At 31.2% G+C, this 27476-nt stretch overlaps 1 protein-coding gene across 3 annotated transcripts in view; it reads left to right on the top strand.

Annotated features, from left to right (window-relative positions):
- Positions 1-27476, top strand: part of LOC118188474 (neuroligin-4, X-linked-like) — a 412431-nt gene that overhangs the window by 275386 nt on the left and 109569 nt on the right. For all 3 annotated transcript variants that reach the window (XM_035358904.2, XM_035358902.2, XM_035358903.2), the window contains exons 3-5: positions 128-313; positions 6296-6726; positions 18143-18549. In XM_035358904.2, coding sequence (XP_035214795.1) covers positions 128-313; positions 6296-6726; positions 18143-18549 — 1024 coding nt within the window. The remainder of the gene's footprint in view (positions 1-127; positions 314-6295; positions 6727-18142; positions 18550-27476) is intronic.

The raw sequence follows: 27476 nt of genomic DNA, 5'->3' as shown, positions 1-27476 counted from the left end.
TTACGGCAAAAATGAATTGAGCAAATTCGGCTACAGTCAGTATTAATGTAGCTATTGTAATGCAGTTATTAATGTAGCAAAATAATCATAATTGCTATGGCTTATTTTTGACGTTTATATTATCTAGGATTCTTGCCGGCTGTAGATCGATCTGCTCGTGGGAACTACGGCCTTATGGACCAAGTAGCAGCCCTTCACTGGATCCAGGATAACATTGGAGAATTTGGGGGTGATACAGACAACATTACGATCTTTGGACAAGGTCACGGAGCTGCATGTGTGAATTTGCTTATGCTATCTCCTATGGCAAGAGGTAAGCTATTTTTACATATTCATTTCCTTGATGAATATATGACTAGATCACGTATGTCATATTAGTACTCCATAAAATTTAATTTCTTATATAAATTTACTATATTTAGCATCACAGTAGCTATATTACTCATCTCAGTTCTTTGTCCGTATCACATTTCAAATGTTGCCATCAAATGTTATCACCACGATTATTTTTAAAGAAATAATATACCGAGCAAAAATATATGATAAAACAAATAGAGGATGTTGCATTAAATGATATCTTTATGTATCACTATTAATGAAATTATATAACAAATACATAAAATAAAATGCATGGCAAAACAAGTAAAAGAACATTGTCATCAAATGTTATCGCCACGAATTATTGGATAAAATTAATAGTGCAGCGAATATAACGGGAAAATGTGTGGCAATATTTAACACTTTTTCCGGAATTCTAATGAAACATTTTTGCCTTCCACGTGCCAGTTTGTTACTATTTGGCAAAGCGTAAGGTGTATATATATATATATTAATTTAGTTTACCTGGTAATTATTAACAAACTAAGCGATTTAAAGAGTAAGTGCAGTTTTTAATCTCTTTTATTAATTACCAGATACACCCGTCAAATTACACTAACTAAGTTTATTAAAAAGCATTATTAGTCCAAAGAGGCTTTGTCCCTGAGGGACTATTGTTTTCGTTTTGCAATTTTGCGTCGAATCACTTTGAATGTCCGCTTCAGTTTTCAAGCTGCTGCCAGGAAATATTATCACTCTGTATTATGTTTGAAGAAATTAAATAATAAAGAATCTGCGCAAATGTACGTATGTTTCTCACTTTGTGATAAAACAACGATATCTAGAGCCATCTAATTTTAAATGACGTAACCCTATTGCGAATATAGCCATTTGGAAGCCAAAATTTGAAGTTTGGAATTTATTTTATTACTGATTTCATATTTTGTAAAATTTTAACGAATTTTTGATTAACAAACTCAAGGATTTCAAAGCCAGCAATGGCAACGTTTTACTGAGAAAGCATTTTTATCTCATGAGACTGCGTATCGGAAATTATAAAGATATGCTCAATTTAAAATTATTTTGCGATATTACTCTTGAATTGGATTTTATACTTTAAGTGCGAAGAACATGTCATTTAATAAATAAAGATAACACACAAAGTGTTAAAAAAACGGCCCTTTGGACGTAATTTAAAATCTGAAACCTAGCAGATTTTTTTTTTTTAATTTTTTATTTTCCATAGAAACTAGTTTAGGCGGCAGCCTGCTCCAGCGGTAGTTAATTGAAAATTTAAACGAACAAAAAAACTATTTAGAGCAAAAGTGAGGTTGAATTATAAAGCTTGTGGGAAAAATGTATGGCAATACTTATCACTGTATCCGTAATTCTCATGATATTCTGCTTTAAAAAAAATACATCTGATTAAGCCTACAACAATCTAATACCATTTAAGAAATACGGAATAAAGAACAGGCATCTTAGGGCCAAAATCAGAGACGTTCTTATACATATTCAAAGACTCGGACTGGATATTTGTCATATCTAATGCTTATTCATGTCCATATATTACTAAAGTATATTTATTTAATTATTTTTTAATTTAATGTTCCAACAATTTCATTTTTTCTACGCAATGCTGATGGACAGGAGCTCCAAAGACTTGCTTATTACACCTTCCACCTTAGAAAGGACATTTTTCATACATTTAGACATTTTGAAGTATCAGTTGTTGAACCTGTCAAGGACAGTCTTTTCTCAGTATGATTTGTACACTATTAATACCAGAAATCAGTTATCTCAGAAAGTCCTCTCAAAGGGTTGATGGTAAAGAAAGAGGGGCGGGAGATCCTTGGACCCCCCGGGTGTTCTCTCTCAAAATTGGGGTGGAAAGTTTAACAGCTAGCTAGGTTCAACAATAACTCAATTACCTATGGTACTACAGAGGAGCTGGCCTAGCTTCTACTTGTACCTGTTCAATTGTATTATTTTCAGAGCACAGCAAAATTTTCGTAACAATGTTCTTTTAAATTAATGTTATTCCATCAAAATTTAATATGGAACATATTGTCTTCAGATCTTTTTCCTGTATTTTGTATATTATACTTTATACAAAGCATGCAGATAAATCTAATTCTTTGCTCTTGTGTGGCCATGTAATGTCTTGATTTCGGAGTGTAGCTTTAGATAGTTGCTGGATCCGGACGATAACCGGTTAGTCTATACAAGCCGCCCGGCTGACCAGACCTGCTCTGAACAGTCACCTGTTGAAATGTATTTGGCTTATGCGTAAAGAAAGTGATACTTAGAAGGAAAGGTAAAAACACAGAAAAAAGATTGAGGAATGCTTTTAAAATTCTATATAATATTTTTTAAAATTAATTAATACATTTCTGCTAAAAAGCAAGAAGAGAATTTAGGCATTCAAAACCGAAAAAGAGTAGAGAATTAATGCTACACATAGCAGTTAGTAGAATTTTTAACTTATGTGTTTATTTATTAAAAGCCATTACTTAATTTATCTCTGTTATAAAACTAACTTTATTGGTAGTTTTTCATGAAAAGTATCTTTTAAAAATTATTAGAAAACGAAAATGAGTTACTGCCTGAGATTACCTATATTAAAGTAGCATAGTTAGTTATGAAGTTGTAATTCCATTTTTTTACCTTTGCTAATATGATATTCTTTTCAAAAAAAAAAAAGTCTTGCTTCGTTTATGTTTATTCGTCTTTCTAATGTGTTATTAACATCATTATATACAGCGTGTAGTTGATCGCTTGGATATTGAATCGTTATTCCTTGACGGAACATGTCAGGAGTTAAGCACATAATATTTCAGTAGGAAATTTGAATTTATTGGATTATAACTAAGCCCTCTATAGCTATCTACCTAAGGAGAGGAGTGCATTTGTGGAGCAGTTTCTTTTAAATTGGCTTATATCTCTGTTATATCTCAGTTATCCATGTTATAAAAATACAAGTTATATCCATGTTATCAAAAATAATTGAAATTTGTTATTTTTTTTTGTATCACTCATTGGAAAAATTCAAATTAAAAATTATACATAGAGATTAGATTTTAAATGTTGACTTTTTTATTCTTTTTAGAAGTAATATTTAAATACAGTGAACCTTCTTGCCGATAACCTTCGTAAGATGAACCCTGTTTGAAATATTATGTTGTTACCAATAAGTATTGTTTAATACTTATTCTTAACAATAAATATTAAACAATATGTATCTAATATGATGATATTCACAGACGATTATAAATGTATGAACTCATGAATAGTAGTTTTAAGCCGATTTTATAGTCAGATATTTCATATTAATACCTTAAAATATTATGCAAATTTTCAAATATATTAAAAATATTTACTGCTTTACCTGTATCCGCTAAAAACATCGCTGTCCTCCAAAGCGTCGCCAAGGAAACAAAGCAAGGCGAAAACGTCGCCATACAAAAACATCGCGGGATAAAAGAAAGCAAGGTATAAACGTCATCGTACAAAACATTGTAAGAGAAAACAAAGCAAGGCGAACATCGCAACGTGGTATAAAATATTGTCTCCAAAATGGTAAAATTTATTGGAGGTAACCAAATGGTGTCTGCAAAATGAAGAAAACAAAGCAATGAGAACGTCGTAGTCCTCATCATGATATAAAATCTTGTTTGCGATGTTCAAAAGCATTGTTTAGTTCAAAACGGTGTTCAAAAGCTTAGAATATTAATGCTACGTATAACAATTAATGGAATTTTAAATTTAATTACTGTACTTAGCTATTAAAATTTATTATTTAATTAATCTCTTTTATTAAGTTGTACTGGCATTTTTTAAGAAAAATATAGTTAAAAAAAGCATCGCATTTTTAAACTATCGTCGAAGGAAAAAAAAAGTGGTAAAAAATAAACACCTGCAAATAATCGCAAGATATAACATGGCACACGTATATGTGTTTCTCAGGCTTTAAAATTTACAAATGTATATTCGCCTACTGGTTTGTGAACTCAAGTAGGAATGAAGTATTTTATTTAAAAAAATAATTTATTTCAGCAGAATATTATTATTCTTTGTATCTCGAATTTGTAATTAATACTTTTTTGCTAAACAAAAAGAAGGTAACTTAAGCATTTAAAAACTAAAAATGAATAGAAAAATAATTCTACGTATAGCAATTAATAGAAATTTAAATTTAATTACTGTACTTAACTATTAAAATTCATTATTTAATTAATATCTTTTATTAAGTTGTATTGGTAGTTTTTTGGCAGTTTTTCAGGAAAACTACAGCCCAAGAAAGATTAGAATAGCAGATAAGTAACTGCATGAGGTTATCTATATTAAAAGTGTTTAATTAATTAACAAATTGTAAAATCAGTTATATATGTAAACGATGCTAACGTCATGCGACAATTTGTAGCCGCTCTAATTTTTACCACGGTATTTTCTACGAAAGTGTTTAAAACTGAGAAGTATTTGAATTTCTTTATTTTCGATGATGATGTTTTATACCTCGATGTTTTAAAAATGCAATATTTTTTGTTCGTATAATCGCTTGTCTTATATTGCTCTTCATTAAGTTCTATCCGGTACATTTGGAGAAATTAAAAGGAAATTCAGGAATATTTGAATTGCTGCAAAATATGCAACAGCTAATGTGCTGAAGGGAAGGTATGCCTTTGGATAGTTCATTTCTGACGAATAGTTACTTAAAAAAAACCGTGAGATCCCCATGTAGATAATCTTTTTGCTAATATATAAACTCGGGTTAAACTACAGGTCTTCAGTGACTTTACTACTCAGCCGCTCTGAAAATTTCAGAAAAACAGTCTCTCTTCTCTTAACTATGAAAAACAATGCATTTCATTTACGAAATTTATCTGTGCCTCCCTAATAAATAAAAATGTACAATCCTTAAAATTATTTTAATCAATTTTAATTAAACAAATATTTCAGATTTTGCTTTTCCTACAATGCTTTTGTATTAGGTCATTTATTATTATTTCTCTTTTCTTTTTAAAATATACTTATCTTAAGGTGAATTGATTTGATATCCTAGAGATTTGAGATTCTACAAATATCTATAACTTGGATTCAAGAAAATTTTGGATTCGTCTTATCAACGACAGCCGGAATAGTAACAATAATAATTCCGAATTGATGTGGCTTACGATCATTGATGATTAGGTAATTACATCATCAAACGCAAAACCTTTGTATTTACTACCATTGCACAAACACATATACATATAATTTGATTCTTACACATGATCTTCTGATCGGATATTTGATTAATCATTTATTCTGAATTTATTAGCTTTTTCTTTGATTTTTGTGCTAGTTACTTGTAGAATGTTCATAGAATAACTATATATTGGATAATTAAAGGACAAATGCCAGATTCATTTTCACGTACTTTATTGCATATACGTAAATTCTATATGCTGATAGCTTTTCTGTGGCTTTTTGACCTCCGTATTTACCCGAAATTTATCGTCATCTTCTGAGTAATATGGAGTTGACCTCAGTATCTATTTCTATGAAAACTGCTTTAGTAAAACCAACTCTTTTTTCTTCTGTTAATAGCTTTAGATTTATCTGTCTTTTCAGAAATTTTAGCAACATTCAGAAGCAGAATAACTTTGGTTAAATTATGAAACAGATTATTAAGATTTGAATTTTTTTGTTAAAATGTTAAACTGAAATATAATTGTACATTAACAAATATTATGTTTCATATGCTGCCATAAATTTATTCTAGCATATATAAATGCTGCAATTTGGAGCACCAAATAAATGTGCTTTATAAATTTTTTAATATTTAAATAAAAAATAAATATAAAGCAAAACGAAAATGAAATGCTATTAGTTATTTATTCTATACCTGAGAATTATTAAACATTAGCGTTAAATGTATTGTTAAATGTATATGTTTTATCCATAAAGAATAATTTTATCTTACTTCACTATTTAGGTCTATTTCAAAGAGCTATTATGCAGAGTGGATCTTCTCTCAGTTCTTGGGCTATAGCAAGAGACGCTATTACTCATACTGCCCATATAGCTAAGGTACTGGATTGCCCTGCACAAGACAGTACAGCTTTAGTCGAATGCATGAGGAAAAAGAAACTAGAGGACATCATGGGTGTTCACATCCAGGTTCCGGATCACTTATCTGGATTTGGACCTACGGTGGATGGCATAGTACTACCTCAGGATCCAGCGGAAATTATGGAAAAAAATCCTTCAATATTTACTCAATATGACCTTATATTTGGGATTACTAGGGTGGAATCATATTTCGAGTTCTCAGCAATGGAAGAAAAATTAGGAATTGATAGCGGACGCAGAGACAGGCTTCTGAGGACTCTAGTGAGAAATCTCTACACATATCACCTTCAAGAGGTAATTATTTTTAATAATTTCTATTTTATATGAACTTGCATATTATTTGCATACTCTAAGAAAGTAGAATACTTAACAAAACATCTATTTAAATATCGATGGTCATAATAGGATTATTAAGAATGGAAATCTGATGACATACTGATTTAACAAATATCAGTTCCGTTCTTACATTATAACAGAAAGCTAAACTTTCATGTGATGTTAAGGTATACACAAAGTGAATAATGTTTTCTTTTTATTATTATTTTTATTAATCTGAGGCACTTACTCCAAATTCCAATATTCGTCGAAGTAAAGTAGAGAATTTCATGAAAATATTTCAACATTGAGAGGTATATTTGTTCTCAAAATATAAAAATTATTTACACAAAACTAACGTATTTATACAATACAAACCGATACAGTACAACAAATACCAATACTGTCTAGAAAACTGCAATACAATACAAACAATTCAAAAGCAGTACAATTACCTTACTAACTACTTATACAATATACCTACTTATACAACAGGAAACCTACTTAAACGTGGCTTCTATCGAGAAAAAGCCCTAAATGTATATAGTCCTTATACTTTATGAAATTAAATATTAAACTTCCATATATTTGCATCGCGAAAATATCCGTGTTTCCTAATTTTATAGGATTAGCTACAAAATTAACAAGTGTTATTTTGCTCTATATAATACCATTAAAAGAACAACGCAGAATTATTGCCTAGTTTAGAAGCATCGGCTTTACGCTTTGTTCTTAAAACTGAGAAAAAGTAGTCAGATTTGTTCAATGATAAGTTTTGTAAGATGATCTAAGGCAATAAGTTCATTCTGTAGTATCTGCAAAATTTGCATCTCAGGTATGCGATTTTTCCATTGTTTAACTTTTAAAAACAGAACGGAAATTTTACCTTTGACTGTTTCACCAACTGAACATCATCTTAAACAATACGCTTTAAATTTATTATGCTCTATGTCTAATGTTGCAGTTGCAACATTACAAGTCACGGTTGTCTCAATAAATGGAAATATTTAAGTGTGTTTTCTGAAGGCACTTCTGCATAGTATGAGGATGGAAAGCGAATATCTTAATGTTGCATCTTCTGAACTTGGAGGTTGCATGCTATGGACGACGCAGGTCGAGTCATTGGCGGTGTAGGAAATCAATAATATTTTTGATATTTTGGAAGACTTTACGGTGCTTAATGATGAATTTCCTAAATTCTATTCCAGTACCGATGGGATGGCGAATATGATTGGCTCATGTTAGCCGGACACTGAGGCATTATTATTATAAAGGCACAACCCCTATCCTCGTAGCCGAAACAAGGCGGCCGTATACTCAAATTATGGCCATGTAATGTTCAAGGTCTCCACTCCCCGCATATGCATCTATCTGACGTAGCCATATTGCGTTCATTAAAAATACTTGCTGAGTATATTAAGGGTGGTGTTGCAGTTTTCCTCTATTTGTCTTCGTGCAGATCCTTGGATTATGAAAGTAACACCGTCGGCGAAGGCAATAATCCGTGTGTGATTTGGCCACTGCTGATCAATAATATTATTAAACGTGATGTTCCAGAGGTCCGCGAACATACACGGTCCTTGGTTACAAACTCTAGTTTGTTTTCTGGCGACTAAGGTATTGTCGTAAATTACTACATTTTGTCTGTTCTTGAGGTAATCCGTAATCATAAGGTACAGTTTTCCTGGGCATTGAGTGTTTTGACGAGTTGCAGCTATTTGCTCTTTGTAAATTACCTATCATTATTTGGTCGATTAATGGAAGTTCTTAATTCTCGTTCCTCTGGGATGTCTTCGTCGCTGTTGTCTTTTGGGAACATATGGTCTAGTATGTTGTTAAAGCTTCTGTCGAGACTTTGAAATTGTTGTGAATATTGATACTATTGGGGTGTGTATCTGGGTCGGCTTGAAAATCGTTGAAATGGCTATTTTATAGGGTGCTCCATAAGCGTTCTGGTTATTGTTGCTAAAGAAGATCCAAGATTTGAATTTAGCTTTCGTGATTTTCTTCTTATAAATTGTCATTTGCCTGTTTTATTCGTCCCACGCTGTTGTGCTATCTTCGTTGTTGGTGCGGGACTTTCATCTTTGTCTTAGCGCTCTGGGCTTTTGGCGCGCGGTACGCAGTTCTTTGGCTCATCAGTTAGCATTTGTTTCGTTGGTGGCTGGCTTTAATTTGAAGGATGCATGGAAGCATTCTTGAATAAGTTGTGTGAAGTGTATTGCATATGTGTTGACATCTTCTTTGGATTTGGTCTGGGTGATGATTTGTAGAATGGATTGATCTTTTGAACTTAATAGTTTGATAAACATTTTCTCTGTGCTGCTAATAATTTGAAAGCTTTCGTCTGTAATTTTTCTATTTTCTGGGAAATTTCAAATGTGATGTATTTGTATTAGCAGCCTAAATTAATTTCCTTCTCTTTTCTAAAAATAGTAACCCCTCTCAATGACGCAGTGCAGAGAGTGTGTTCTATGTCATATGATTCTTACGTAATTATGATGATGTAAAAGGAACTTAACCAGCCAATAGTAATTTTAGAGCAATATTAACTATTCAATCAAAATGCTTTGAGAATCAAAACTATCTCAGTCTGATTTAAGATTTCATCCTGAACATTACGCACTTAACTTTCCACGCTTTGGCCTAGCTACACTGCTGTCTGTCTGCTCTGATTTCTTGCTACAAAATTTCAAAAATGTAAGCCTTTTGGAACATGCACATTTAATGTGCCGATATGTGTGTAGCCGCAACATGTTGCCGAAAATAAAACTGAAGATTTAATCTGCATTCGCCATCCAAATTCCTGCTACTGAGTATATTACATATATATGTATGTATGCATATATATATATATATATATATATATGTGTGTGTGTGTGTGTGTGTGTATGTATGCATGCATGATGTTGTAGTTTTTCTGAAAGACGAAACCGATTCTCGCGTTAGTCATGGCCAAGAAGATTGTTGCGTACATGACGACTAGTGGGAAAATCACAACTGGCTTGATTGGTTAAAATATAATTTTTATTTTTCACAGGAATAATTATTAAGCAATACATCTTTGCTTAAATATGGTGTAAAACTACTGGTTTTAAACACGCCCAAGATTTTCTGTATACAAAGTTTGAATATCAGAAAATAAAGAAAGAAGGCAAATTGAGAGACGTGGTTTACTCCAGCAACATCAAGTGAAAAAAAGCAATGCGTACTCACTTCAATCCTATTTATAGTCGGAAAGTCTTTGTACTAATCTTGAGCAGTGATTGGGCTAAAAAAAGTCGCAGTGCAAAGAAATTGCAGTGGAAGAGTTACGTAAGATGCGGCAGAGGAATACAAAATGGTGCAAAGCGTAGTTTTGAAGGGGGGATGTGTTTAAGTAAAATTTCTGAATCTGGAGTTCTATTAACAGTTGATTTCAAGTAAATTTTACAATTTTTTTTATTATTTTATGTTTTACATATACATAGACACGTTTTTCATTACTTTTCATATAAAATTAACAGTCTTGGTTTGGAATATTTCAAAATCAAAATACACATTGCGATTTAGCCTTTTACAAACAGGTGCACGCATGGTATTTTCTGCTTCCTTGATTTTCGGAATTTGAGAATTTGGAGGTGGGGAAGATTTTATTTACTTTTATTATTATTTTGGACCGCCCTTAATAGATAAAGTTTTCTTTATGTTTAATAGATAAAATTTTCTTTATGTTTGAATGTAACAGACATGCATTATTTTCCTTTGGTTTTCAGAATTTCAGATATATCAGTATTGATTATTTTTTATTTTTCCACTGTTCTGTTTCATTCAGCGGATTATTCTTTTATCTGTAGAACACAATGTTAACTAACAGAATAGGTCTCTTCCAATTAATTTATTGAGCACAATGAGAGCACAGGTTTAAAATACCTGAGCTGGTTGTAGCAGGAGGACTTTATTTGTTAATTTGTCCTATTTTTTGGCAAGAACTGGGGAAAATTTAATATGTTGGAAGTGATGAATTTTTCTGGCCTTTAATTTCTCTATGACATGTCAATATTGTTTGAACGCAGTCAGCTTCCCAGTTAACAAGCAGCTTCAACAGAAGGCATAAACCTTTGCAGGGGATAATCCATTAAAGCAGAATTTCACTATTTATAGCATCAAGATTAAATTCTGACATTACGTCTTACATACTGCGTTGCTAAATATGTTGTATAGCCCATTAGATAGATCCGTTCTTAGAAAAGTAGTGTTTTTTAAAAATATTTCAGTGATTTTTTTTGGAAATAAAAAGTAGTTATACATATATTATAAATAATAATTAACCTAAAAAAAAATTCAAAACCGCCTCTGTAAACTAAGCTTAACGACGTTATTCAGAGTTTTGTATAATTCATAGAACACGGTGCTCGTTACGGAAATATTGCAGCACATGTATATTCTTATTTAAATTTTACATGAAGATTCTTTGATTAGAACTTTATGTGCCTATTTTATTAGGCGGAATCATGAGTAATCTGAGGTTGTCAGGAGACAGTCCTATAATAGCAGAGTATATCGATTGCTTGATGACACTTCTTTGAAGCAGCCGACATTCCTTTTTCTTACCTTTGGGAAAACGTCCACCTTCTCCTTCAGATAGATTTCTCCCAAAGGAAAAAAAACGCGAGAGTTTCGGCCCAAGCTATTTAAGTGAAACTAGGTCTAAACGTAAAAAGGATAAAAAGTATTTCGAAACGGAAAGATTCTCCTGATGAATTCTGTTTCAGAAAACTTGAATCAAAAATGTTAGAAAGAAAGATGGTTCGAGATTCCTCTGATTAAACTATCATTACTACATGCAAAACTGTTATTAGGAACTTGCATTAGAAATTCAAGCTAATTATAGATCATCAAAAAATGATAATGTAAAGCTTTTTAAAATTAATTACTCTTCATAAATTTGAGCATGTAAAAATAAAACGAATATTATAAACGAAACTAGTTTATTAAAATTAAACCGAGTAGTGCCTATTTTGAACAATATTTTCAAAACTACAACAAATAAAATTATTTAGAAGTCACTGAAAGCAATTATTATGCAATAGTAGTTCAATGAAATGTTTACTTAGTAATTTGGAAATACGGTTTTGTGTATTTCAAAAAATTAATGAGAAAAAAAGCTAGTTATGAAAACAATGAATGAACAACTTTGTATAACGTTCGGGCAAAGTTATGAAAACGCGAATAATGCAGATTTTTAATCGAATAATATGCAAAATTTACCGGATATGTGAATATCTTATAACTATACTTTCATGCGTTTTGTGTAAATAGGTACGATAGACATCCGGTAAAGGTTAGTTTACCGATATTTCTGACATATAAAATCTAGCTATTTGCAAACTAATAATAGAATAAAGATTCAGTTTTAATTTCTAGATTCAGCATAGGGTAGAATTCTTTTCAAAACATGAAAAAGCACGCAAATATTTATAAATTTACTATGAGATGAAATATTACTGTAAAGTAGTTAATACTGCTTTTATTAAAAGAAGTAATCAATGAATATATTTTAATAGTCTACTGCCCGTGGAAAAATAATATTTTTAACAGCAATAACTACCGACTGCATGTAACTGAGAAAGCTATTTGACCTCAAATACTGAGAAAATTAGGACAACTATAGAGCAAAAATCAGAATGCTGTATTAAAGGCCTACAATACAAAATTAATATAAATGATTGTTTTATTCATAATTCAAATAAATGATTATTTATAATGTTTTAGAGATATGCATATGTATTATCATTAACTTTATAAGGTGTATTTTAATTTTATAACAGTTATTTTTAATTTTGAAACCCTTTCCTTTCAATTCTTCTTTCCCACTTACAACTCCCTACCAGAACGAGTTTTTAGAATCGCGTCGAACTCAAATGAGTTGGAAGAAGTATTTAAAGGAAGTTCAGCTTATTCGAGAGAAAGAGTGTTTAGGAGTCGTTAGTGGCGCGTGTTTGCCTTCTGGCTACTTTCTTCTTGAATGTATTACGTTCGGCTCGGTATACGTACGAGAATCGCTGGGAAGGTTAATTTAAGGGCCAACTACGTTAGGGATTTGTGTCTAGCTTCTGTTAAGTCTATTTAGTTTAGTATTAGATTAGTTTCTTATTTTCTCATCCTGATTTGAAAGCCCAAGTGGAGGCTTTCCTGTAAGCCCGAGAAGGGGGCCATCTGTCATTATTTCTTTGAGTGAATAAAAGGGTATTTTAACCCTTCTTAAGCCTCTGTAGCCACTACTTAGTGATAATTCTCTACTTAGTTCACTAAGTTCCTTGACGTTATATCTAGACAAACTAACAAGGAATGTTATAATTGCGAACTCTTAAATTTCTAGATAACTAAGTTTCAATATTTCGTTTAATTCAGATCCCCATTCTTAATATTATAAATGTGCTCCTACACACTGTAATGTCACATGCTACTCATCTGCAAGGTTTAAAATTCCTAGGTCTTGTAGATCCTTGAAGTTTTTTGAGAGCCCATCGTACATCTAAATTCATAATTACATGTATGTTCTTACCAATTAATTATATTACGTACTACCTGCATATGTGAATTTTAATATTACACACTTTTCTGTGAAAAATGTTTGTCCCGTTATTAAGGAATAGGAATAAAATGTTCAGTAAGCAGTGTATTCTTAAGGTTCCAATTATTTTCGCATAAAACACGACTACTTCACAGCGTTTATGAATTAGCACAAGTTTATTTTGGCATTTTTATTCCTAGTAATTTAAATATTCCTTTAAATACAAATTAAAAGGCTTAAATTTCATTTGAAATGCCTTAAGTTAAATGACGTTATACATTCTGTACCAGATATTTTGGAATGCTTAATGATGTGGAGATAATTAATTGGAATTTTTGAAATCAGTGTCATCATTTATTATTTTAGAAATTAGCCTTAGCAGTTTTGTTTTCAATTAATGCAGAAATTGGTGCTAATTAATGATCTTTAATAGCAGACGTTAATAGGAATCAATATCAATTTTTGAGAATGTGTTGAACTAATTGCCAATGGCGGAATGAATACCATCATTAATTAATTAAATTAATTGTCATATGCGTGTTTCTATTAACAAAATGAATCCACAAAATGATGAGTCTTGTTATCTGTGTAAGTATAATTAAGATGACAAGTGCAGATAAATATTTCGTGCTAGATGGAGGAAAAAAATACAAGACCTGCAGATGCAACCTACAGATGAAATGCTAAACATATAATTTACTAATTGTAATAAGGCAAGAGAAATAAAAAATAAACATTCATACCGCTGAATATTCGGAAAAATTGTTCACTGCGAGTTAGACAACATTGAAAACTAAAATCCGAACTAACCATTGAATTTTCATAAAATTTTGAAATTATTATTTACATGTTGTACCAGACATTTACAGTAACACAGCAATAAAATACTTAGTCACTTCCCTAGAATATGGTTCTTGGTTTGCAATTCTAATTATTTTTATAGTAGAAACACACACACATACACAAAAAAAGACTTTCTATTTTACCTCCAAAGGATCGTTTTTTTTTTTTTTTTTTCAACGCTTTGTGTGTTACTTTTATTTATTAAAAATCATTTTATTCGCACTTAAACTATAAAATTCAGTCCAACTGCAATATCACAAAATAATTTAAAAAGAGAATATCTTTAGAATTTCCAATAAACAGTCTCTTTTGCTGGAGATAAAAATGTTTGTTTTCCTGCATAGTGTTGCCATTGCTCGCTGAGTTTGTTAATTAAAAATTCGTTAAAGTTTTAAAAAATACGAAATAGCTAATAAAACAAATTCCAAATTTGAATTTGAGGTTCCAGATACCCATATTCGAATAGAGGACTACGTTATTCAAAATTTGATGTCTCTAGGTACCGTCATTTTGTCATACAAACAGATTATTGATTATTTAATTTATTCAAATATAATGCAGGGCTCTAATATTTGGTAGCAACAATGTGAAAAGTGAAATGCTGTTTTATAAAGGACGACGCAAAATGCCTAAACTGAATTAATAACCCTTCTGGGAAAATTACCCCTTTGGGCTAATAAAATATTTAGTTGAAAAAAATATTTCTGATATATACTGAAATATACATGTTATAGTGTAACGTTTCGCAGCTTTCTTTGAAAAGTCTTCCAGCCTCATTCCAGAACAGCACACATGGAACATGAAATTTCCCGTCATTTTATAAACAGTTGTAGTCGTTTGGCTGCTGTGTATGGTTTGCTTCCAAAATTTAAAATTATTATGAATTACCGTGCTCTGAAAATATCTATAAAATAGTTTTGAATGTATTTTTTCGTTTTCCTAGTGGGTGAATACGCTTCTTGACTTTAGCATTCATCACTATTCCCACGTTACGGCTATAAACTTACGATTTCATATTTGTGAAATTCATTCTAATGAAAGAGAATCATGCGTGCAAGAAATATAAGTTCGAATTTATTATTAAGAGAAAGGTGAAAATTCTAATTTTTCAATTTAGTACAATGCAATTCTTACGCGGCCCTTGAAATTGAAAGTTTGCTTTTGCGTTTTAACGGAGGAAATATTATAAGAAATTTCAATATTTTTTCAAGTGGGAGTTTTAGATTTCAGGGATAGTTTTTGTAAAGTTATTTTGTCAAACTAGGGGGTGCCATATAAATAGAAAGTTTCATTGTGTTGTTTTGTTTTGTTTCGTTACAGAGGACGATTGCATAATTCATGTTTTGCATATTTTTCCAAACAGCACAACCTGATCAAAATTGTCTGCATCTTAAAAACTGCCCTATTTAACTATAGCCGAAATAATTTTTACGAGCTTAAAACTCATCATTCAAAAGTTATTTAGCTGTGCATTTGTTTTGAAATACTCTGCAAATTCGTACAGTGATATCATATATTTATTTCACCTAAATAAGTGAATGAAATATGTAAATAAATAAATGAAAATATGTAAAAGTTTTCCTTCATAAAATAATGTAATGTGAAAGTATAATAATGCATCAATATAAATTTGCAACTAGTAATTATGAAATTATCAAACATATTTGATTCAGTACCTTAGTCATGGTGTATGTGTATTATACACCTAAAGATATGAAAAATCCAGGGAAGAAAGAGTCATATTACATCTAGCTAATGGACTTTGAATTTTTTTCACCATAAATCCACCTCTGCTATTCATTGCGTGTACTTTATATTTCTAAATAAGAAAAATAGGAACCTCATTCAAGGTGTTTGCCAATCCAACGTATAGGTAGAGCAAATCAGTGTAATCTAGGAATTTTGAAGTTACGAAAGAAATGAAGATTTGCAAGCACTGAAACACAAAGACCATAATTGAAACACAGCGGGAAAACATATTGTTTTTCTTTTATAGTTATTAAAAATTATCTTAACGTTATCTTATTTTGGAAGAAAATAAGTTTTAAAGGAATGGTACAAAAAAATTGTATAATGCAAAACTTTGTAATAAAAAACACATTTATTTAGTGTTAAATTCTTTCTAATTAGTGAATGTTAATTATCATAAAAACTTCCAAAGGATATAATTATGTCCTTCCTCTCGTTGAAAAATGATGGATTATCACAGATTAATAATTTTTCAAGAAAACCTATCTGTAAACATGAAAATAAAAGTACACGCCATTAATTATCCTAAATATTTACCCACATGTCATCAGAGGAATAAATAGGTCTACAATTTCTGCCACTTTATTATTATGTAAGCACATATTAAAAGTAAAAACTTAAAATGCCTGAAATTATTACTTATTTAACATGGCAGATATTAATGTATTATACTTTTAACACTTTTACGAATAATGCAGTATAGCAAAAAGTAAATATATTTATCGAAAATTGCAATAAACCAGAGGGAAACAAGAATTATTTTGCTAGTAGAAATTTTATATTGCCTTAAATTTTGTGCCATTCACTCAAATATACTTTTTACAAAGTTTTTTTTTTTTTTTTCCAAATAAAATAACGGTTATAAAAGAGACTACAATTACTGATGATAAGAAAACAACTGCTGACGACTGAATTCAAAATGCGGACTTTAAAATTCAAGCCAAAGATAGTGTTGTCGAAGACAATCGTTATCATTAAGGCATACCAAGGACCGTAAATAATATGAATGTTGCTTAACAATTTAGATTCGATTTCTCACTTTTTCTCAAAATGTGGACTATGCGTTTGAAAATTTAATCGCTTTATAATTCGCTTCAATTTTGAAGAATTTTAGTTTAAGTACTCTTGCATTCCTTTGGTCGGATGAATTTAGAATGCAGTGTTCTAGCCATGCATTCGCAATTTAAACATGTTTTAATTGTAATTTATGCATAACACTAACGTTTCTTGAAAAATTCATGAACTCTTTCCTCTATTGTTGAAAATTCTGTTGTAACAGGTGCAAGGTAAACAAACGACTCTTAATTCATAAAAACACGCCTTATGAAGAAATATATGTTTAAATATTGATGGATTTAAAATTAGCAAAGCAACAATCTAGTGTTGGCTTAGATTTAGTCAACTCAGTCGATTCGGAGGGAAAATATGGTACGAACCCCTCTTCATTAGGAGCAAAGAAGACTGGACTGGCAAGACTGGAAAGCAGCGTAGATTGTAAGATCGTCTATATAAGTCTTCGGCTGTATTTGAACCTTTACTTCTATAAATTTCTTTTACTCTAAGGCGATCACAAATAGAATCACATGAAGCTTGAAGCAGGAGTCTCAGATGATAAGACGCAGTATATACATTTATCATCTTTAAAAGATAAGCTTCGGCTGAGGATCGAGCATACGACCTTCAGATTTCTCTTTCCTTGGGATTAAAAGACTTATTGAGCAGCCGGCGCAACGATAGAACTCATACGCTACGGCAGTAAAGCGAACCAAAAGGTAGCACCATCTGTCGGCAAAAATTAAGTCTTGCAGATTTATTTGCTCCTGATGAAGAAGACCCTGCACTGTTTGCCCTAAAAATCTATTGAGTTCTTGACTAAACCCACGCCAAACATAAAAATATTACTTTGCTAATTTTATGTTTCCCCTTGGCTTGTGTCTCTTCTGTTTTGATTAAGGAACTTCTTAAGCAAACAAGGGAATCGAATGAATATCTTAGATACCTAGTAAAAAAAAAAAAAAAAAAAAACATTTGGCTTATGCAGAGCAATGCATTCTGCGTTTCATTTACACTTATTACCAGATATTTGAGAAATTGGGATTAGAATAAATAATTTAATTCCAATGAAATATAAGTTACATATAGTTAAGGGCTGTTAAGTTAAATTACCTTTGAAACTTCTATGTTGAATGAATTTATGATGCTAACATTTGATTAAGAAAACAATCATATCATTTTCTTGCATTTCAGATATTTCTCACAGTTGTCAATGAATATATGAACTGGTCACGATCATTTCTCCAAGCAATGGATATTTTTGATAGTACGGTAGAAGCTCTTGGTGATGCTCTTATTGTCGCTCCTGTCATCCGTGCAGGGACATTTCACAGCGGTGGAATACCTCGTGAAGATACTTACCCACCTCCTTCTGAACCATTAAATGACGGGAAGAAGACTTACTTCTACATCTTCAACCATCAGTCAGAATTCGGAGATTATTCGTCTAGATTAGGATGTGTAAGAGGGGAAGATTTGCCTTACGTTTTTGGAGCGCCTCTAGTGGAATCTCTTTCACATTTTGCTGCTAATTACACTAAAAGCGAAACTTCTCTATCTGAAGCTATTATCACATTCTGGACTAATTTTGCTAGGCATGGGTAAGTCCTTACTGATTCTATTAGTTTTATTATAAAGAAATGAGGTACTGTAATAAACTAAGTTCTTAAGTATCAAGTTTCCGAAGTTCACCTTAAAAAGTGTACCATCTAGATAAAACAATGGTACACGTTAGTACGAACAACCGTTCCTTCACAAAAAAGAAAGGTTGTTTGTATTAACATGTTCGTTCGACTTCTCGAACAGACGGAAAGACTATGTTCATTCCACTCTTTTTTAACAGTAGAAAGGAGATAGTCTTTTGAATGGTGAAATAGAGTTCAGTAAGCACGGAATATTGCAGTATACTAAATAATTTGCTTGTTTTGGAGTAATTACTAAATTATTAAAAATTAGAATTAAAACAGTAATAATCATATTGTCTGCCAAGTTTCCACTGAACAATCTGAAGTAAAATATCATGCAATGGAATTGTTTGTGAACAGCGGTTTGCATCAACATGTATTGCTGAACAAAAAGAACAAGAAATTAGAGAGCTTTCAAAACATTTTGGTAGCATATGCCGTGAAGTTTGATGTTACGAGATGAAAGAATGATGTCCAAACTTCCCCAAAGCAGGAAAATTTAATCTGCCTTTTATATAAAACCAGAAATATTAAAAGAAGCATAATAAGACTAACCCAAACGATATTTCTTTGTTTAATTGTTAAACTAACTATATGACAGAAATAAAAAAATCCTTATGGTTCATTTTTCATATTAAATGTTCACGTACAAATGTTTCAAGTCAATCTCTTGTATTTAAACAACATATGAAGTTGACGGCATCCTTCCAAATAGTTTACCGTATTTTCATGACAAAAGAAACGGAAGAATGATTTCCTTTGATGCAATAATAAAAAATGAAGGCTGTAGAGTCATTAGATTATTTTGAAGCAGGAGATGTGACAGATGTGCAATGCCCACGCCGGGACTCGAACCCGGACCTCTCGAAGACGCGTCGAGTGTGCTACCGTTACACCAGAAGGCATACTGGAGGGAGGGAGAAAATATTTTACATATTTCCCTTTTAAAGAGCGACTGGGGTTAAAGGACCCAATCTGGAATTACATTCTACGATAAGTTTCAAAACGTTAAAAAAGAAGTAAAACAAATCAAATTCATAGGATTGAAAAGAAAATGCGATTTTATTATCGTATGTAGGTTTCAGCTTTTATCTGAAACAAATTTAATTTAGCGACTTACAGTAACCCTAATAATTTATTAACAGTCCACAGAAATAATATATTACACATAAAATCGGACATTTCTAACAGCAAACTCTAACAGCCAACTTGTGGAAATATTTGCTGTGATATCATTTCATCTTAAATTACCAGTGTGTGGATATAGGTATGCATTTATTTCAAATAGAAATGAATTATTTAATCAAAATGTAGTTTTGCATCCGTTTCATTGGATCAATTTTCTGTGAGATTTGCTACGAATATTTACCTCAAACGGTAATAATTTATAGTTTACAAGCACACAAAAATTTCATTTATTAAAAAGAAGAAGCATCCCCCTTTTTTAAACGCAAAATAATTCCGCAAGCCTAAGTGTTTTTTATTATCAAAATTAACAAATTTCAGAATACCTGGTTACGTTGAAAACTATTGTTTTAAATGGAGATACAGGATTTTCTTACTGCCTTTGTGAAATTTAGGAATTTCATGAATGGAAGAAGTAAATAATTCGATTTTACATAGAATATTTGTGACTAAGAATTGTGTTCATTAGAATATGTTTCGAGACTGAAATATACAAAGCTTTAGACTAACTATCTATAACTAAACTAGTGCTTGCAAACGCTTGACATGTATTAAGTTGGTAATTTAAATAATTTCGCTGTCCTTACCCTCTTGCATAACCTTTAGATGTGTTTGGAAGATATGTTATCAATGTTGGCAAATTTTTTTAGAATTAAATTTCTACAAATACCTTTTTTCTAAAAAAACGTTCCTTTCTTCAGGATGAAACATATTTTAAAGCACTTTTAAACAATTACAATACGATACTCCTGCACAATACACAATATTTTAGAACGGCAATGCACTATTTCACAAGAGCAATAGTATACAATATTTCACAAGAGCAATACAGACATATAATATTTCACAAGGGAAAATGTTTCAGTCAAAAGGAGTAAACGTAAGGAAATTGATACTAAATATTATTATTAATGACACAAAATCATTTATTTCCAACAATATGCACCATGTCTTCAAAAAAACATTCAAAATTCTTTTGGAAAGAGGGTTAAAATAGACGCCCATTTATTTGAAGAAATTTAATGCTTGCATTTTTCGAAATATAAGTAAATTTACAGAAAAAAAAATACTGTCATAGAAGAATACACTACTTTGCTTGCAGTATATGTAGCCCTATTTCTCAATAAAGAAGAATTGTTAGTTGTAATCGATTGAATGAGGTTATTTCAGCAGAGAGCATTCTGTTGCAACAAATATCTTCGATATGATTAATTAGGTATATAACAGATTTAAACCATTTTAAAAAACTCGTATCTCCATTTGAAATCGTGGACTGTTAAAAATCTGATTAAAGCATGTGAAGACGATTCGCCTAAGAACAGGGATGCCTTCGTGGCTGACATTTTAAGATAAACTAGCTTGTATTCAAGTTGCTCACTTGGAAATAAAAATAACAAAATTTTTTCTGAAATAAAATTTTAATAAAAATAAAATAAAACGTAATATTTTAATAAAAATAAAATTTAATAGATAATAAAACTTGCAATAAAATTTTAAATATAGAAATAAAAAACTGAAAGATAAAATTAGACTAATAGAATTGCACCCATTAGTGAATAATATCTATCCCTGCATAGAGTTTAGTTTCCTTTGGCAGCATAAACTGGCTCAAAACTCCTAACAGACTTAGAGCGAATTATTGCTGTGTCTGAAAAGAACTGCAAAGTCTTAAGAAGTTTTAAAAACGAACCTTTTATTAAATCAGAACTAACTTGAACATAAATGCACTTCCCATGCTTGACTGCATCACCAGGTACATCGCTACTCGTGGCGATGCTAACTTAACAGTCAAGTTCAAAAATTGAAACTAAGCCTATTAGTCAAGAGACTAAACAGTTTAACCAAACTAAACTGTCTCAGATTTTAATCGTAATGACAATTTGAATTTTGGCAGCACTAACGAAAAGCCGAATAAATACAATCTTATCTGAGCTGGTCAAACCTAGTAACGTGGCCTCGAGAAGCAGGAACACGTTTTGTCTTAAAATCCAAAACCCTCGGCTTAAATACTCTCGAACTAGATTTGAATTCCGGTGAGTAAGCGGAAGGGAAAAAGGACAGTGAAGATATAAATAATAATAACTTGTTAATTAAATAATAATAGTAAACCCATACATATTTAAATAAGTATTATTTAATATATATTCTTGCTTGTAATATAAAAAATTGTTGAATTTTGATCAAAAGAAGGTCTTGGGATTTTAAAATTTTATTTCTTAAAAGTGGGTGCTTTTTACTTCCTTGTACGAAGTAAAGAAGGTATTGTAATCATGAAAACTTTCGGGTACCATATCTCAACGAAAATATCCATTCTGACCGCTGTCGAATGCAATTGAACGATGTTTTTGCGTGACTTCTGTACGTAAGGACAGAATAAAGGATTCTTTTTCCCCAAACGAATTATAAAACTGATTTACAATGGATTCATAAGAGATTTTTTTCGTGGCGTCTGTACGTGTATACGTGCGTACATATGTATGTATGTATCTGGCATAACTCAATCGAATAACCTTAGAACGTTGAAATTTTGTATGTGGGACTGCTATAACATATACATGTGCACCTCCTATTTGGTTGCGATTGGCAGCACCAAAAAGTGTATAAATTTACAGTGGTGGCCAAAATTGTGGACACTTTTGGAAATTTTTATGTTCGTGAACTTTGTATGCTTATAGAAAACGTTACGTTTCACAAAATGCAAACTTGTATATATAATTTAAAAGAGAATTTATTACCGAATTCAATACAAAACACAAAATTCAGTTATTTGCAATACAAAAAAAGTTAAACAATAATATTTATCGATATACATTAGATAGTGACGATTGCAGTGAGTTATCAGCACTTAGTAGGGTACACTTTATTTTTGATTACAGCTTCACATCGACGTTTCATTGAGCTGATTAGAGTTTTAAGCTCTTCTTTCGTTATTACATGATGCCAGGAAACAATTATAGGCTCAATTAGTTTCCTTTTATTTGATGGGCACCTCATTCGGACAAGAGTTTTCAAACGGTGCCACAAATTTTCGATAGGAGTGAGGTCAGGTCGATTTCCTGGCCATGACAACAATTTAATGTTCTTTGTATGAAACCACTCTTTCGATATTTTGGCCGTGTGGCAAGGAGCAGAATCCTGCTGAAAAATAAACGAAGCATTGTTGGGAAAGAGATCTCTGATGGAAGGTAAAAGTTTTGGTTCTAGAACAGTGTCAATGTATTTTCTGGCATTCAGTGTCCCATCGATGAGATGAAGGCGATCAATACCATCTGCTGACATGCTTGACCAAATCATAACACTAACTGGGTTCTTCACAGTTGCTTGAATGCAGTCAGGATGTAGATCTTCTATTCTACGTCTATTACATATTTTCTCCCATCACTACCGAATAACGATATCTTAGTTTCAACACTCCATATAACTTGTGACCTCTGATCATCTGACCAATTAATGTGTTCCTTTGTACACTGTAGTCTTTTTTTGTCGTTGCTGAAAATTAATATAAAGCTTTTTACGTGGAATTCTAGCTCTCAGTCCAACATCTGTTAATCTTCTCCTGATTGTTCTTGAACTGACAGAAACACCAGCATCATTCAGATCACTTCTGATGGCCGCTGATGTCTGTAATCGCTGATGACATTTTTCTATCTTGGAGACATAGTCTTTTTATTCTTCTGTCATCAATAGATGTGGTGCACCTTTTTCGGCCTTTTCCTTCTTTGTTTTGTATTGAATATGTCTCCTGATATCGTAAACAAAACTTTCGGACTCCAGATGTAGTCACTGAACCACATACCTGTCTTGCAATTTCAGCATAGGAAATACCTCTTTCTCATAGTACAATAATATTACATCTCTTTCTAGGTGTCCAATCTACTTTTTTATTTGATGTCATTGACTAAATATTAAAAATTTTTACAAAATTCCTACTTGTTATTGCAGTGTATAAGAAACAGGTCCTCCTTCTACAGAACAAAGCAAAATAATGAATTGTTTCAAGTGTAAACATGATGTCAGCTTCTACTGGCAGTTAATAACATTTGATTGGTTCTCAGAACAAGAACAGTGATTGGCCAGGAAAGCTAGACATCACAAACCACTTCATAACTGTGTTTTTTATTTATATTAAAGTACACATAACGTTTTTTGTATTGCAAATAATTGAATTTTGTATTTTGTATTGAATTCAGTAATAAATTCTCTTCGAAATGGTATATACAAGTTTGCATTTTGCGAAACGTAACATTTACTATAAGCGTAAAAGTACAAAAACAAAAAAACTTTCCAAAAGTGTCCACAATTTTGACCACTACTCCATGTATATACATGTCCATTCTCTTACGCGGTTCAGTGAGCTCAGTTTTCTTTATTCTTATATGTCTGCAAATTGCGCATCTTTTGCTTTAAAAATGATTGAATTATGTTGTTCTTATATCCCGGTTAAGATTTTTTTGGCTTTAGTTAACCTGCATGCAATAATTGCGGAATTATCAACAATTTAAAGGTTTTTTAATTGAGGCTAAGCCTAATTTTTGATTACGATAGCAGCTATGTTTGTTTACATTTCAAACTTAGTAGAATAGTGAATTTATTGCCAATGTAGAGAAACCAAGCTTCCCAAGAACGAAAAAATGTCTTCCTTTATCATTGCGAATTAAATTATGCTTAATCCATTCTAGTATATTGTTTCAGCATAGCGTCCAGCATGCGTTAGTTTCTACGCCTTCAGTGTCTTTTTGTCGAATGAGACCAAACGTAAACTTTTAGTTTTGTGCACCGAAAAATTTGCCTTCTTGCCCGCTAGCCGAATTGCTTGTTTTTGCATAGAAACTGTATTTTTATTTGAAAAAATAATTAGTTGTTTTAACTGTAGTTAGTGTTTTATGTTGTTCTATATCTTTCAAATTTAATATACATATTTTGATTACTTATGTATTTTTCCCTTGTCGCAAAGTGAGAACTGAATTCATTGAATGAGAAATATATCTCTAATGAAATCCGAGGAACTAAGTTAAAATGAAATGCAGGAAAAAATGCGTATAATTTAATAGTCCGTACAAGGAAGTCATGTGGTGCACACATAAAATTTTTTACTATTTATTAAAAGCATTAAAAATTAGTATTTACAAACGACATTTTAAGATATTTTAACGCTATTATGATAATTATAATGATTAATGATGATGACAACACTAGCAAAGAAGCTTTCTTTAAAAATTCAAGCATTAAGAAAAGAATGCTGAGAGAAGGTTATAAACTATTTATTTTTACTTTAATTTCGATTAAGAATCCAAAAATTGGAAAAAAAAAAAAAAAAAAAAAAAAAAAAAAAAACTGGGAATTTACTTATCTGTGAAAAATTAATCAAATAATTAGGTGGTATTTAACTATTTAGGAATTTGTGAAGGAAATTATCTGTAATTTGACAATGTTGAAAATAACGTAACATTCTAAATATGAATTATAATTTTTAAGCGTTTCAACAAAGCATTTTAGTTTAGTATTTACCCTACTGAATGGAAAGCGAGGACCGTAATATAGGACCGATGCGTGAAAATATATTCGCAGAAATATCATATATAAGCAGCATCACGTTCATACATTAAGCGAGAGATATCATGCTGTTTCGACATACTATCTGTCCAGCTAATGGTTAACGACGACTTGCGTATTCTTCTTTACCTGTTTTTTATCGTTTAAAGCTTTTTTTTTTTAAGAAAAACAGAAAATACAGAGGTATGTCTCATGATATTTATATGAAATTGTAACTAATAAACCAACACTCACTATAATGACACATATTACCATACATTAAGAGAATTGCGCTATGTTAACACTGGCGTATACTATGTTTTGTGCAATCATAGTGGCTCTATAAGTTGCTATTCATCCTCTGTGCACCCTTCTGAGAGTTACTTAGGCCTAGCACTTCTGACGGTGAGCATATTCTTTGTCTCTTAATTGACTACATTATAAAGAATTTATATTAAGTTTCCAGTTCGAAGTTAAAATAACTGAAACATTTTCAGCTGACATAAATATTGCATATTTTATTACATGGGAACGTAAACCACAATAGATTTTGACAAGCTTCACAGAAAAAAGCTGTATTTTAGAATTTATTCTTAATGCGTTAAAATAATAATAAAGAATATATGTCTTGAATTCAAAATTACATGTTTGCGATTTATTTACTACATGTTGAAAATGCGCATAAATTAAAAATATTTTAATATATATTTAAAAATAGCTTATCTATAGAATTTCCAATACACAGTTACGCTCGCTGGAGATAAAAAAAGTGTTTCCCCCCGTACAGTGTTTCCATTATTTAATTTCTTTAAATATAACACAAGGCTATAATATTTGCTAGCAATAATCTGAAAAGTGAAACGGACATCGAATGTTTTCAATGCAAAATGCCAAAACGAAATGAGTAGCCTTTCTGGGCAAACACTATTTATGATAACAAGATAATTTTTATGTAGAAGTCAAAAAAAAACTTTTTTTTTTTTAAATTTTGATTCAGAAATAAAATATAAACTCTTTATCTTTATTATAATTCTCCGATTCAAGCAAATCATAAGAGCGGATAAGCAGACTAATCTTTCGTAAGACTACAATGTTTGGTTTGGTTTATTCGATCATAGCAAAGCACTCGAGGGATATCTGTCAAAGGGAAGGTATCTTTCGTATATGATTCGACCCTCGGATCAAATTACCAGTGTTCAGTAGCTTTACCGCTCGGACGCTGGTGGGCCAAGAATATAACGTGTGCCGTTGTAAAAAAAAAAAGTATTTATTTCTGCGTAAAAGCTACAATCACTGCATTCGGAAATTTTTTCCTTTAAAATATGCGATTACCGGAGAGAATTTTCTCAAAGAAATCAATTTGGAATTAAGATTGTTTTTACTTTCGAAAATTACTTTCAAACATTAATCATTTGTGAAAATCTTATAGTTATCATTAAAAATTTTGTTAATGCATTTTTTTTTCTGGTAACCGTAATATTATACTACATTCTGTAGGTCTTTACATTTCAAACTCAACAGCAGGATACGGAATCCATGTATAACATATATATTTACGCTAAATACTAATTTCTTTACAATAGGTACGGGAACGTATAACAGATTACTGCATCACTCGTATTCACTTACACATGTATGACCTCATTTTCAAGAAATTCTGAAATCTGGCGGTCCCAAAAATTATTTGTTCTAAGATAAATATCTTCAATGCGTACCTTTAAAACTGAATAAAAAGCCTTTGCAATGAAGTGAAAACCGTTCTTTCTTAACACATGTGAGGCCAGATAATATCATTTTATTAGATATTTGAAAGTTTTTGATCTCGGTAATATCCAGATATCTGTTATTTCATCAGAATTATAACACGCAATAGTAGTGTTTAGGTAATTATGATTTTTATAATTATAATAACGAGTCTTTATGGACTTAGAAACGTCGGTGGCAATTAAATTAAATTTTCGTTTTATATTTCCTGTCCACAAATATATACGGAAATTTCAATTATATTAACAGAAAACAAAATAACTACTGGCAGAATTGGTATCTAGTAACACATCATTTAGTAAATATGAATATTTAGTATATGGGCTGGCCATTATGACCATTCAGTTGAACATTTTGAACAA

The sequence above is a fragment of the Stegodyphus dumicola genome, chromosome 3 (genome assembly GCF_044657685.1).
Source record: "Stegodyphus dumicola isolate Sdum_Otavi_A_Nest chromosome 3, ASM4465768v1".
Lineage (NCBI taxonomy): Eukaryota > Metazoa > Arthropoda > Arachnida > Araneae > Eresidae > Stegodyphus > Stegodyphus dumicola.
Note: the sequence above shows the minus strand (reverse complement) of the source record. Positions and strands in the feature narration are given on the sequence as shown.